A 15,114-nucleotide genomic window follows, 5' to 3' on the forward strand; every position below is an offset into this window, starting at 1 on the left:
CTAGGTTACCTACAGCAGTTTGAAATTTTATTAGTGACTGGTAATTGAGTACAGTGTTATGCCATAATTATCAGTGTAATGAGAGATTTTTAGAATCAATTTCTAAGTGAAAATTAATGATTCACTGCACATCCTAAAAACTGTGAGATGAAAAGAAAATGGATAAATGTTTATCAACTTGCAGATTTGTTTTCAATAGGATAGCTCGTGTCTGCTTCAGCTTATGAAAGGGATTTGAAAAGAACTGTTGAATACTCCTGCAAAACTCAAGCTGAAGATTGATGGTGCTCCAATTCTAAATCTATCATTCTATAGTGCCGATTTAGGGCATAGTAATGAGCCTAATAATGAGATAAATATAGTGGCACAAAAATGAAGCTACAATAAATAAGTAGAAGATATTGTACATGTAAGTGTATTACCAGCTAATGAGCAAATTAAGGCTAGACTATATGTTGACCATGAAAACAAACACTGAAAAACTGCTGTCAATGCAACAGTGCGTACTTACCCCAATGATTAGAAATTATGGAAAGAGAAATAAAAGACCTTTGTCAAAAGAATGCAGATTTAGAGAGCTGTGTCTCATGATGTAATGCTGATTTACAAAAATTAAAACATGTTCAGAAAGTGATTCAGTGTTCTTTTTCTGACAGTCACAACAAGTGGTTATGAAAGGATGGTGTAGATAACTGGTCGTCTGAAGATATTGCAAAGGCTGCGAATTTATGTTGCCTATCTTATAAAGCATTATCTTTCCTCTGGACTTTGCTGTAGTATGTTTCGTGAGGACATGCACTTCTTCAGAATGAAAATCATCAAAAAGGAAAAAAAAAGCAAAGTTAGAAAGTGAACTGAGAGAATACAAAAATGGAAAAATGAAAAAAAAAAAATTAAAATAACTTTCCAGAATAGAAAAGAAAACACGTTAATACAGGTAAAGAGTTTAAAATGACATTATAGGGGGTTTCTTCGTACTACAGGTCTATGTAGTCTAAGCCTGTGTGAGCCTCTTCTCTGAGATAGTTGATATCCTTTGCATGCTTCACATTAGGATCTCACTGACCATAGAAAATAGTAGTCTGATATAAAGCTTAATAATAATAACAATAATACATTAAAACATGGAAAATCTCAGTTCCATTCATACCTGCATATGATTTAAACATGTGTGCCATGTGCTGATAAGCTTCAATGCAGTGCAGCAAGGTGAGAGGGTTCTTGTTGATGTCATAGCTCACAGCTTGCCTGTGTGTGACCCCTACCGTGTATTCTAGTATCCATGGTTTAAATTTAGTGAAGTACAGGAGGAATTATAATATAAATTTAATTTTTAGAATATTATTTTATAACTTTTTAAACTGGCACTGCTACTGTGAAGCATCTAAGGGGGGATCCCTTCACCAGAGTGAGCCTTGTGGGAACGCAGTAGTATGTAAACTCACATAGTGTCCAGTTTCATCAATGGTGTCAGCAAGAAATCTCGCAAAGTGCAAGTCGTGTGCTTTGATCTACTTCCCAAATGCAGAGTTTAGTGGAGGAAGAACAACCGTTCATAACGAATGTAGGAATGGGAACCCTTCCTTATTGACTAATGAGTTTGTGCAAAAAATCAAAGAAACTGTTCATGAAAACCGGTGATTGACAGTGGATGATATGTCTGCGATATTTTGCCAACTCTCCAGAACTCACTTATTCGATACACTCTCAGAGACACTGGGATACTGGGAACTGTGTGTAAGATGGGTTCCAAAACAGGTGACAGAGCAACAGAAGAAAAATCGGGTCAGTAACGTCCATGAGATTCTTGATGATGTGAATTGGAAGGCGAGGATTGTCTGGGCTTTGTTGTGACTACAGTGAGATATGGGTGGCTCATTACACATCTGAGACTAAAGTACACTTGTCACAGTGATGTCACATCAATTCCTCATATGCCAAAATGTTCAAAACCATAATTATAGGCAAAAAATCATGGCCTCAGTGTTTTGGGACTGAAAAGGCTCGATTTTGGTCAAATTTGTGCCTTTGGGGGAGACCATCAATGCACAATGGTATTGTGAAACAAAAAGAAAAAACTCAGAAAGAGCATTCAAAATAAAAGGAGGGGAATGCTGACGAGACAAGGGTGCTTGTTGCACGTGTCCTCACACAGCCTTTGTACCAAGCTGTTCTTGGACTCTTTTGGTTGGGATGTATTCCCCTGACTTGGCTCCTTCAGATTATCATATTTTCACCTACTTAAAGGTATAAATGAGTGGAATTAAATTTTCAACTAATGAGCAGATGCAAAAAGAGATTCTGCGCTGGTGGGAGGATCTGATGGAAGAGTTCTCCAAGGAAGGTGAAAGAAGATTGTACCACAGATTATCACATACATTGAATGGGACGGTGATTATTTGGGAAAATAATCAACAAGTGTATCAGCAATATTCTGTAATCCCCCCCCAAATACATTTTTTTCTGAAAACATCTGTTTACGCTGGTGAGTCTTAAATAGTTGGACGGTCTTGACTGCTCTGGTATTCACTCTGAGTCAACATTCACTTCAAGGTGAATTTATCCACTTGTTGTAGGGGACTTTAGTGCAGATGAGATGTGTTACAGCTACAAAATTCCTCATCTACTCGAGACTCCCTGGAGTGCACTACAAGCTATTCAATTCATGTTCTGTGTTATAAACCTTCGAAGGATGCCCTCCTATGCACGTATCATATAGGGAAGGAGGTGATATTCTCTTGGGCATCCAGGGAAAATGAGTTATGGGGCAATGAACTGGCTGATGCGGTAGCCAAGGTACTGCAAGCAGTAGTTACTGTGGCACAGTATAAAGTCCTCCTCCATGGAGTGACCTAACTGGCGAGGCAGAGGAGCTACCAAGTTTCTTCCCTCCTTGCAGCCAGTGATGAGGAATTAAGTCCTATTAAAATATAGTTGGGGAGATGCGCTGGTGTCTGGCCACACACGGCTTTACTTGGCCGGTGAAATGATGATAGCAGCAACTCAGGAAGGACGCTGATTCTGGCAGCAGGTGGCAGCCTGCCACGGTAGCTGCATGGGCTAGAGACAGCTACATGAGTCTGGGCTGGGCACATTGAGGTGCACAGGTATTGAGACATAGACCCATTGTTGAGGAGGTAGCTGTCAGCAACAATGCCTACCCAACCAAGTGGAGGCAGATAACAAGGTGTTTGCCCACACTGGTGATGGCAGCTGAGGGGCTACATGGCACAACAGTGTATGATAGCCAGGGCTTTCAAACGGAGAGATTGGGATACATTACTGCCTCTCCTGACATTTTCATACAACACAGTGAAGCAAGGAAACACAGGCTTCACACTATTCTTTTTGCTCCACAGTCACAAGGTTGAAACAGCAATGGATATATTATTCCTATTCCAATCAGATTATACTCAGGATGACTATGTGAAACAACTCATCACCAGGACTGAAAAAGCAAGACAGCTGGCTCACATATGGATCCTGGATGCTTAAGAGAAAGACTGAGAGCACTATAATGCCAAAAAGTGGCCAGTGACATACAGCCTGGGTGACTTGTTATGGATTTTTATGCCTGTGTAGAAAGTGGAATTATCAGAATAAGTATTAAAGCAATACTTTAGGCCATATTGTATCCTTTGTCAGTTGTCGGAGCATACACATGTAGTCGAGGATTATGACCTTCCATCAAGAAGACAAAAGTACAGAGATGATGTCCATTTCCTTTGCATGAAGCTATACTACAATCGAGGGTTGCACATCCACAATAGAAGGTTCAAGGAAACTGAAGACACTCCTGACAGTTGCGAAGCATCGATGGTAGGTGGCTACGTTTGATGCTTGTCATAGGGAAGAGACTGTAAAAACATGACCAGAATGGGAAGATCTGCCACTGCTACCATACAGTGCATCATTGACAAGACCTAGATCCAGGGTACTTTAGTCTGCTCCAGTGAGAACATTTGAAACAGCAGGTTGCCATTTCTTCAGGAGATGGAACAATACTATGAGATGTGGTGCGTGCAATGTTTTCTAGTGATTAGCATCTCTAGCTGGTATGTTGCTGGTCGTCAGTTCAAACTTGACCACCAGCAATTATTTGTTATTTAGTATTTATCAGTTGGGTAGGTTTTTAGAATATCTTATGTTTGTAAGGCTTGTACATTCTGGAATATTCAATGTATGTGTAATATTCTGTTTGTGTAAGTAGCTACAGTGTCCATCCAAGATGTCGGTTCTATTATGGCTGTTCACCAGTGTTCGTAATGAACTTGCTTTCATTTCTAAGTGCCATACTTCATTAATGACCCATATTTCAGAAATGAACTTGGGTGTGGATTTGATGTGAAAGGTGGTTGGAGAGCAGGTAGTGGTGGTGGTGGTGGTGGTGGTGGTGGTGGTGGTGGTGGTGGTACTGCTACTGCTGTTTCTGTTTCTGGTTTAATGTGCTCCGCATCATGGTAGCTGCTGCCCACAAAAAACCATCATGGATGAATGAGCTTTGAAACTGATCAGAGTAGAGTAGAGTAGTGTGTGTGTGTCTTAGTGTGTGTGTGTGTGTGTGTGTGTGTGTGTGTGTGTGTGTGTCACACATATCAGAAATATATAGTAGTTGAAATTAAATGTGAGCCTTTTATAACCCAATTTTTATGACAGCAGGTAAGATAAAAGTTGAGGACCAGAAATGGCAATTTAGAACTGAATACATGGTGTGGTTACATCTTCTTGAATAAAAACTATAAGTTGTTTATTCCAGGTAAACCCATGCAAACATCCAATTGTTATCTTGAAGGATGTGGGTCACAAAGAACTGATTGCAATTCTGCAGTTCATGTACCAGGGAGAAGTTAACGTTCGTCAGGAAGAACTTGCCGATTTCTTAAAAACTGCTGAACTCCTGCAGATCAAAGGCTTAACTGGAAACGATAATGTGAGTATATCCTTTAATTATTTAAAGGTCATAAATGCTTTATAATGAAAATTCTGATTGGAGTATGTTTGAGCTCCTATTAGACCAGGTTTACCGAGAGGTCTTGGCTTATTTTTGACCATTTCCAGTTGTTCAGTAATGAAGTTTGTCTGCAGTGCTTTCTTTCTGTATATGCTTGTGAGAGCTCACTGAGCTATTATTAAACAATGGAAAATCCAGGTTGTTGAGCTATTAAGTATTCGCAAATCAGTTCTGTGTTCACTGAAGTGCTGTGCATACAAACTGCAATAATTCTGGTTCGACTATCAAAGGATTGGCTGTGAACTGCTTACTTTGGACCCCAAAAATGTAATAATTAATGTGGCTTAGCAAAACAGTTAGTGAAATATTAATATGATTAAGCATACACATTTAAAATCATGTTGATAAATAAAAATGAAATGAGGTACTGGATTCTGAAGGATAATGATGAAGCCTAATGCATGGATTTAAAGTTGACTTATAAATTTTTTACAAGTATAGTTAGTTAGTGTCATGTTCCATGGATCATTTGCATGATAATTTGTAATGAAGTGGGATGATTCGTTTTACTTACATATTGCAAATTAGTTTTTAAATATGGCCACATGCTGAAAATTTATAAAGTTTTTTTGTATTAATTATATGCGGAAGTGAGTAGTAATTCCCACCAATCACCTATTACACATTACAGTAATAAAAATTATTCTACGGAATAGAATTAGCTGTCAAGGAGAAACTTTTTCAGTTTGTTTTCAAATTACTTTGCTACCTGCCATACATTTTATATCAATGGGTAAGTTATCAAAAATTTTAGTTGCAGTATTGTGCACCCCCTTTTATGCTGAAGACAATCTGAATACAGAGAAATGAATGCCATTTTTCCTTTTAGTATTGTAATTATGTACATTATTTTTCCTTTTGAACTGGATTGGATTATTTACAACAAACTTCATGAGAAAATAAATATACTAGCAGTAGTCTGAATGGCCAACACCTGATACAGATGTCTAAAAGAGGATCAGGGATGTGTGCAACATATTACTCTTATAGTACAATTTTGAGCTGTGAAGACTTTTTTTCTTGAAGATTAGTTACCCAAGAACGTCATTCCATATGACATTATTGAACGAAAATCTACAAAATACATCAGATTACTGATTTGTCTCTTCCCAAGATTTGCAATGGTTCTGTGTGCAAATGTGGATGAACTAAGTTGTTTTAGGAGTTCCAGAATGTGCTTTTTCTGGCTTAAATTCTCATCGATATGGACACCAAAGAAGTTTGAAGTTTCTACCTTATTTATTATTTCCGCACAATGTGTTAAGCTTTTCATTGGTGTAGTACCCCGGGATGAGCAGAACTGAATATGTTGTGTCTTTTTTTTAAATGGAGGGTGAGACTATTCACAGAAAACCAGTCAATTATACTTCTAAGAACATTGTTTACTATTTCTTCTGGTTTTGTATATATTCTTGGATTGATTACAATACTACTGTCATCTGCAAAAAAGATCCAATTCTGCTTGTCATATGTTAGATGGAAGGTTGTTTACATATATGAGGAACAGTAGTGGGCCTAAGATTGAGCCTTGAGTAACCCCTTAAGTGATTTCTCCCCAGTCATAATAATGTCCGTGGACTACATTGGTTGTATTACTAAATACAACTTTCTGTGTTATTTTGGCTGGATATGACAGTACCATCAATCCCACAAAAATTCAGTATATGTAGGAGAATATTGTGATTCACATAGTCAAAGGCCTGAGATAGGTCACAGAAAATACCAACCAGCACTATTTTATTACTTAATGCTTATAAAATTTGGTGAGTGAACATGTAAATGCCATTATCTTTCATGGGCCTCTCCTGCCAGGTGTGCTAGCTTTGAAATTTTCCCAGTGCCATGTCTGTCCACAACTCCGACTCAGAGCATTTCTGCTCAAGCTAGAGAGGGTTCTTGATTCACTTTGAAGGAAGTGCCAGAAATTAGTTATATGTGGTGAATTTAATATTAATTTTGTATGTGATAATGCAAGAAAAAGATGTTGGTAGATCACCGAAATTCATATGATCTAATGTAGATTGTGGGTTGTTTTTTTTTCCAACTAGAGGTGCAGGGGAACAGTAGCACAGTCATAGACAATATTTTTATTCATTCTTCATTACTAGATAGGCATTCTGTTAGGAAAAGCGTGAATGGCCTTTCAGACCATGACGCACAAATTTTAACACTAAAAGGCTTTTGTACTCTAACCAATGTCATATTTAATTACAAACTATGTAGGAAAGTTAATCCAACAGCAATAGAGAGTTTTTTAAAACATTGTCAAGGAACAAGAGTGGCAGGATGTTTATAGTGCCGATAACATAGATGATAAATACAAAGCTTTCTCATGCTCTTTGAGAGTTGCTTTTCGTTAGAATGTTCTAAACAGGGTACTAGCAGTAATAGGCAGCCCGGGTGGGGTGGCTGACTAGTAGGATAAAGATATCTTTAGAACAAAGTGGGAATTATATCAAAATGATAGTAGTCACAATCAAGCTACAGTAGCCCATTACAAACAGCATTGTAAGGTGCTTAAAAATTTTATTAGGAATGCAAAGAATATGTGGTATGCAAATAGAATAGCTAATTCACAGGATAAAATTAAAACCAAATGGTCAGTTGTGGAGGAAGTGTCTGGCCAGCAGCACGAGGTCGACGATATAAAGTCAGTTCACAGCAAAAATATTTCCTTACTGATAAATCAGATATATACAGTATTTAACAATCCTTTTCTGAGCATTGCTGGTGAATTAAATAAAAATTTAGTTTCTACAGGAAATTGTATAACTTTCTTGGCAAATGACTTTCCGAGATTGATGTCTGAAATACTCCTCTGTGATACAGACAAGAGGGAGATTGAGTCAATAATGAAATCACTGAAGACTAAGGACTCTCATTGTTATGATGGCGTGTCTAGCAGAATGTTAAAGTACTGTGCTGCACATGTTAGCCCTGTATTTAGCCATATTTGTAATTTTTCCTTTAGGAGTGGTCAGTATCCTGAACGATTAAAGTACTTAGTAGTAAAGCCGCTTTATAAAAAGGGAGAAGGGGATAAATAGATAATTTTGGACCTATTTCTATGCTATTAGTGTTTGCAAAAGTTATTGAAAAGGCTGTGTACGTAAGGATGATTGATCATTTTATCTCATATGATTTGCTATCAAATGTACAGTTCGACTTTAGAAGTCGTTTAACAACTGAAAATGCTATATTCTCTTTTCTCTGTGAGGTACTGGATGGGCTAAACAAAAGGTTTCAAACACTTTTGGCATATTTTTTTTATTTAACTAAGGCATTTGATTGTGTTGACCACAAAATATTGCTCCAGAAGTTGGACCATTAGCCTACGGAATATGGGGAGTAGCTCACATTTGGTTCACCTCTTACTTCAGCGACAGACACCAAAAGGTCATTATTCACAATGTTGATAACGGCTGTGATGTTGGGTCTGAGTGGGGTACTCTCAAGTGGGGGGGGGGGGGGGGGGGGTGCCCCAGGGATCAGTGTTGGGGCCACTCCTGTTCCTTATTTATATAAATGATATGCCCTCTAATATTACGGGTAACTCTAATAAAATATTTCTGTTTGCTGATGACACTAGCTTGGTAGTAAAGGATGTTGTGTGCTCGGTTTCAGATAGTGCAGTACATGACCTAAGTTCATGGCTTGTAGAAAGTAAACTAACGCTAAATCACAGTAAGACTCAGTTTTTACAGTTTCTAACACACAATTCAACAAAATGTGACATTCTAATTTCACAAAATGTGCATATGATTAGTGAAACTGAGCAGTTCAAATTTCTAGGTGTTCAGATAGATAGTAAGCTGTCATGGAAATCCCACGTTCAGGATCTTTTTCAAAGACTTAATACTGCCATTTTTACTGCTCAAACGGTAAATTAGTCTACTTTGCTTATTTTCATTTGCTTTTGTTGCATCGTATTATATTTTGGAGTAACTCTTCCCATTCTAAAAGGATATTTTTGGCACAGAAATGGGCGGTTCGGGCAATAATTGGTGTAAGTTCACGAACCTCTTGTCGACCCCTGTTCACGAGTCTCGGTGTTTTGACATTGACCTCTCATATATATTCCTTACTGTCATTTCTTGTTAACAATATTAGCTTATTCCCAAGAATAAGCAGCTTTCACTAGGTTAATACTCGGCAGAAAACAAACCTGCATTTGGATCGGACTTCCTTAACTCTTGTGCAAAACGGTGTGCAGCATACTGCTGCATCCATTTTCAGTAAGCTACCACTCAAATTCAAAAATCTGTACCCCTTTGATTTCTAGATAATTTGTAGTTTTTGATGCAGAGTTCGATGGCTGTAGGAACAAGACTTCTGGTCATGTGAATACAGGATTATAAATACAAAATCAAATAGGGGTAATGCAGGAGTAGGTTTAATAAGGAATAAAAACATGGGAATGCAGGTAAGCTACTACAAACAGCACAGTGAATGCATTATTGTGGCCAAGATAGGTATGAAGCCCACACCTACCACAGTAGCACAAGTTTATATGCCAACTAGCTCCACAGATGACGAAGAGATTGATGAAATGTATGATGAGATGAAAGAAATTATTCAGATAGTGAAGGGAGATGAAAATTTAATAGTCATGGGTGACTGGAAATCGATAGTAGGAAAAGGAAGAGAATGAAACGTAGTAGGTGAATATGGAATGGGGGTAAGGAATGAAAGGGGAAGCCGCCTGGTAGAATTTTGCACAGAGCATAACTTAATCATAACGAACACTTGGTTCAAGAATCGTGAAAGAAGGGTGTATAGGTTGTATACATGGAAGAAGCCTGGAGATACTGGAAGGTTTCAGATAGATTATATGATGGCAAGACAGAGATTTACGAACCAGGTTTTAAATTGTAAGACATTTCCAGGGGCAGATGTGGACTTGGACTCTGACCACAATCTGTTGGTTATGAACTGTAGATTAACACTGAGGAAACTGCAAAAAGGTGGGAATTTAAGGAGATGGTATCTGGATAAACTGACTAAACCAGAGGTTGTACAGAGTTCCAGGGAGAGCATAAGGGAACAATTGACAGGAATGGGGGAAAGAAATACAGTAGAAGAAGAATGGGTAGCTTTGAGGGATGAAGTAGTGAAAGCAGCAGAGGATCAAGTAGGTAAAAAGATGAGGGCTAATAAAAATCCTTGGGTAACAGAAGAGATATTGAATTTAATTGATGAAAGGAGAAGATACAAAAATGCAGTAAATGAAGCAGGCAAAAAGGAATACAAACATCTCAAAAATGAGATCAACAGGAAGTGCAAAATGGCTAAGCAGGCATGGGTAGAGGACAAATGTAAGGATGTAGAGGCGTATATCACTAGGGGTAAGATAGATACTGCCTACAGGAAAATTAAGAGACCTTTGGAGAAAAGAGAACCACTTGCATGAATATCAAGAGCTCAGATGGAAACCCAGTTCTAAGCAAAGAAGGGAAAGCAAAAAGGTGGAAGGAGTATATAGAGGGTCTATACAAGGGCGATGTTCTTGAGGACAATATTATGGAAATGGAAGAGGATGTAGATGAAGATGAAATGGGAGGTATGATACTGCGTGAAGAGTTTGGCAGAGCACTGGAAGAGCTAAGCCGAAACAAGGCCCCGGGAGTAGACAACATTCCATTAGAACTACTGACAGCCTTGAGAGAGCCAGCCCTGACAAAACTCTATCATCTGGTGAGCAAGGTATATGAGACAGGTGAAATACCCTCAGACTTCAAGAAGAATTAATAATTCCAATCCCAAAGAAAGCAGGTGTTGACAGATGTGAAAATTACTAAACTATCAGTTTAATAAGCCACAGCTGCAAAATACTAACATGAATTCTTTACAGATGAATGGAAAAACTGGTAGAAGCCGACCTCTGGGAAGATCAGTTTGGATTCCATAGAAATGTTGGAACAGGTGAGGCAATACTGACCCTATCACTTATCTTAGAAAATAGATTAAGGAAAGGCAACCTACATTTCTAGCATTTGACAATGTTGACTGGAATACTCTCTTTGAAATTCTGAAGGTGACGGGTAAACTACAGAGAGCGAAAGGCTATTTACAATTTGCACAAAAACCAGATGGCAGTTATAAAAATCAAGGGGCATGAAAGGGAAGCAGTGGTTGGGAAGGGAGTGAGACAGGGTTGTAGCCTATCCCCGATGTTATTCAATCTGTATATTGAGCAAGCAGTAAAGGAAACAAAAGAAAAATTCGGAGTAGGAATTAAAATCCATGGAGAAGAAATAAATACTTTGAGGTTTGCCGATGACATTGTAATTCTGTCAGAGACAGAAAAGGACCTGGAAGAGCAGCTGAACGGAATGGACAGTGTCTTGACAGGAGGATATAAGATGAACATCAACAAAAGCAAAACAAGGATAATGGAATGTAGTCGAATTAAGTCGGGTGATGCTGAGGGAATTAGATTAGGAAATGAGACACTTAAAGTAGTAAAGGAGTTTTGCTATTTGGGGAGCAAAATAACTGATGATGGTCAAAGTAGAGAGGACATAAAATGTAGACTGGCAATGGCAAGGAAAGCACGTCTGAAGAAGAGAAATTTGTTAACGTAGAGTATAGATTTAAGTGTCAGGAAGTTGTTCCTGAAAGTATTTGTATGGAGTGTAGCCATGTATAGAAGTGAAATGTGGACGATAAATAGCTTAGACAAGAAGAGAATAGAAGCTTTCGAAATGTGGTGCCACAGAAGAATACTGAAGATTAGATGGGTTGATCACATAACTTATGAGGAGTTATTGAATAGAATTGGGGAGAAGAGAAATTTGTGGCTCAACTCGACTAGAAGATGGGATCGGTTGGTAGGACATATTCTGAGGCATCAAGGGACCACCAATTTAGTATTGGAGGGCGGCGTGGAGGGTAAAAATCGTAGAGGGACACCAAGAGATGAATACATAAGCAGATTCAGAAGGATGTAGGTTGCAGTAGGTACTGGGAGATGAAGAAGCTTGCACAGGGTAGAGTAGCATGGAGAGCTGCATCAAACCAGACTCTGGACTGAATACCACAACAACAACAACAACAATGATGCAGAGTTCTGTGCTGTCCTAAAAGGCATAGAGCAAATGAATTATAATTGATGTAATTATTCTTTCATCTGCTCTCATTCCTTAAGTGCTGTACAGACCATTCGACAATTGTGTTTTGTATTTTGTCTGTTGGATACAAAATGGCCTTGACACTCTACAATGACAAGGGAAAGATATACTGTTTTCCTGGGTCCCAGACTGCATGGGAGTCCAGCAAAGTGAAGAAGCGGACATGGCAGCAAGGGACACTTGCAAAAAAAAGTAGTGTATTACAGCTGACCACCATCCTGTTACGTTCTTTAAGAGGAGAGAAGCTGTGTGTCTTTGGGAGATGGGTGGCTGCCATAGGGACAAAATATGAAGGTAAGGCGGGGTAAAGCCCATGGTTCTACTGTGTGATGAACATCCTTCAATTTTCACAGGTGCAACGAATAGTCGAGAATGTGGCATTATCCTATACTAAATGAGCACCTCCTCTGGGAGTGGGACCCACAGTGACTAGTGCTTGTGGCATACCAGTGTCAGTTTGCCATATTTTATGCGATTGCATTTTATTTTTCTGACAAGAGGGTGACAGTTTTTATTGATAATTATTTCTCTTTTGTTTTAAATAATAGTGTGGAAAATGTTTTGGGGTTAAGTGTGGTGTTTGATTTCATGTCAGTTACCCGACAGGATATTTTAATGTTTCTTTGTGTTAATGATTCATCTTCTTTTAGTCATTGATAAAAGTGACCATGTTTATTTAAATCATATTTTACAATTTTAACTGATTGCCCATTTACCTATTAATTTATTTGGTTTTAACTTAGACTGAGGTTTTTATTCAAGCAGTTTTGACAGGCCTGTGTAAAAGTGCATGAGTATATACAATAGAAATCAAGAAAATTGAACAAGGCCCCAGAGCCCAGTAGAATCGCTGCGAGATTCTGTATAGAATTTGTGACTGAGTTAGCCTCTCTTTCAACTGTAGTATTCCATAGATCCCTCAAACAAGAAAATTGTGCCTAGTAGTTCCAGCATGAGACAGGTCACACCCATCTATAAAAAAGGTAGCAGTAGTGAGCCACAAATCTGTCATTCAGCAGCAATAAAAGATAGCAGTAGTGAGCCACATATCTATCATTTAGCATTGACATCCATCTGTTGTAGAATCTTATACCCAAACCTCCAGATGTCAGACACTCAGATTGGTACCAAACATTGTATGTCGATTGAGTATCAACCAAAACTCTGATTTAGTTCGTACTATGTGCTGTCATCCTGCATAATGAGCATAAACATTAATTAAAAGTAACACCAGAACTATGGAGCACAGGAAAAGCATAACTGTGAGTGACTAATGTCTAGAGCTTTTGGAGGGGAAGCTGGTAGAGCGTTGATCGTCATACCCCAATAGTGACAGTTTTTTGTTACTGTATTATACGTGAAAGTGTTATATGGGACTAGTCTTCTGAATGTGTGAAGCAGTTGTTTCTTTATTCAACTCTTCCAGTTGTTTATGTTTACTCGGTGAAACTACAAATGCACTAGCTGCTTCATCACGAGTGGTGTCTGTCTGCACATAATCCTACAGAACACCACACCTATCTATACAAATGTGCTCTATAGGTTTGCTACTTTCAACTAACAAAGCAAAAGCAGACTGCCAAAAGAACATTTCTACAAACTCCGGAAATTCGTTTTGCATGTCAGGAAAATGTTCTCTCATATAACAGTTTCAGATGTAAACAGTTAAAACAAATTGTCATCAGTGGAGTTTGAATGCATGATGACCTCACACTCTACCAGTTCAACCACACAAGATCTACAAAACACTCACTCACAGACACACATTTCCTATGCTCTGCAGTTCTAGTGTTACTTTTAATTAATGTTTACACATGTTCTACTGGATGACAGCACATAGCATGAACTAAATCAGTGTTTTGGTTGGTACTCTATCTACATGCAAAGTTTAGTACCGATGTGAGTGTCTGACATGTGGAGGTGTGGGTGTTAGAACACATTCTGAGCTCAAATATATTTAAGTAACTAGGACAGAATGGCCATCTTCATGTGAACCAGCAGGTATTCCAAAAACATTGGTTGTGGGTAATTCAGCTCTCCCTTCTCACACATGATAACTGAAAGTAACGGATAAAGGCAAGCAGGTGGATGTAATATTCTTAAATTCCCAAAAGAATTTAACTCTGCACCACACCAATGCTTATTAACAAAAGTGCAGCCATATGAGATATCAGATGAAATTTGCGACTAAATTGAGGATTTATTGGTAGGGAGTACATAGCATGTTATCTTGCATGTAGAGTCATTGGCAGATGTAGAGTTAACTTCAGGAGTCCGCAGTGAATAATGTTCGGACACTTGCTGTGTATATTGTATATTAATGACCTATCATACATTATTTATAGTCATCTCAGACTCATTGCAGGTTATCCAGCTGCTTACAATGCAGCACTATGTGAAATAAACTGTACAATATTCAGCCAGGTCATGGAAAGATTTTGAAGTGGCGCAAACATTGGCAGAGATTTTGAAGTGGCGCAAACATTGGCAGCTTTGCTTTAAATGTTCAATACCTGTTTAGTTCACTAAACGATAAAAATGTAGAGTCATGTGACTACAATGTCAGTGAGTCACAATTGGTATCAATCATTTCATAAAAAATACTTGGGTGTAAGAATTTATAAGGATATGAAAGGAAACAATCACATAAGCTCAGTGATAGGTAAAGAAGGTGGAAAACTTCATTTCATTGGAAGCATACAAAAGTGATTGCCTACAAAAGACTGATGTCACCCATCGTGAAATATTGCTCAAGTGTGTGGGACCCATGCCAATAGATCTAAGAGGGGATATTGACTATTCAAAGAAGAGCGATGTGAATAGTCACAGATTTGGTGACCAAAGGGACAGCGTTATGGAAATGCTGAAAATGATGAATAGGAAGACATTAGAAGACAAAGATGCCAACTAGGCTGCAAAAGCATACTTACAAAGTTTCGGCGAGGGATTTAGAAATAGTGAGGGATTTAGGAA

The 15,114-nt window shown here is 38.3% G+C and overlaps 1 protein-coding gene across 19 annotated transcripts in view; it reads left to right on the plus strand.

Annotated features, from left to right (window-relative positions):
* Window positions 1-15,114, plus strand: part of LOC126483260 (longitudinals lacking protein, isoforms H/M/V-like) — a 454,209-nt gene that overhangs the window by 35,220 nt on the left and 403,875 nt on the right. For all 19 annotated transcript variants that reach the window (XR_007587741.1, XM_050106609.1, XM_050106611.1 and 16 more), the window contains one exon: window positions 4,757-4,930. Coding sequence is in view for 18 of the 19 variants with exons in the window: in XM_050106609.1 (XP_049962566.1) it covers window positions 4,757-4,930 (174 nt within the window). In the remaining variant the exon portion in view is untranslated. The remainder of the gene's footprint in view (window positions 1-4,756; window positions 4,931-15,114) is intronic.

Source organism: Schistocerca serialis, chromosome 1, assembly GCF_023864345.2.
Source record: "Schistocerca serialis cubense isolate TAMUIC-IGC-003099 chromosome 1, iqSchSeri2.2, whole genome shotgun sequence".
NCBI classification, from domain to species: Eukaryota; Metazoa; Arthropoda; class Insecta; order Orthoptera; family Acrididae; genus Schistocerca; species Schistocerca serialis.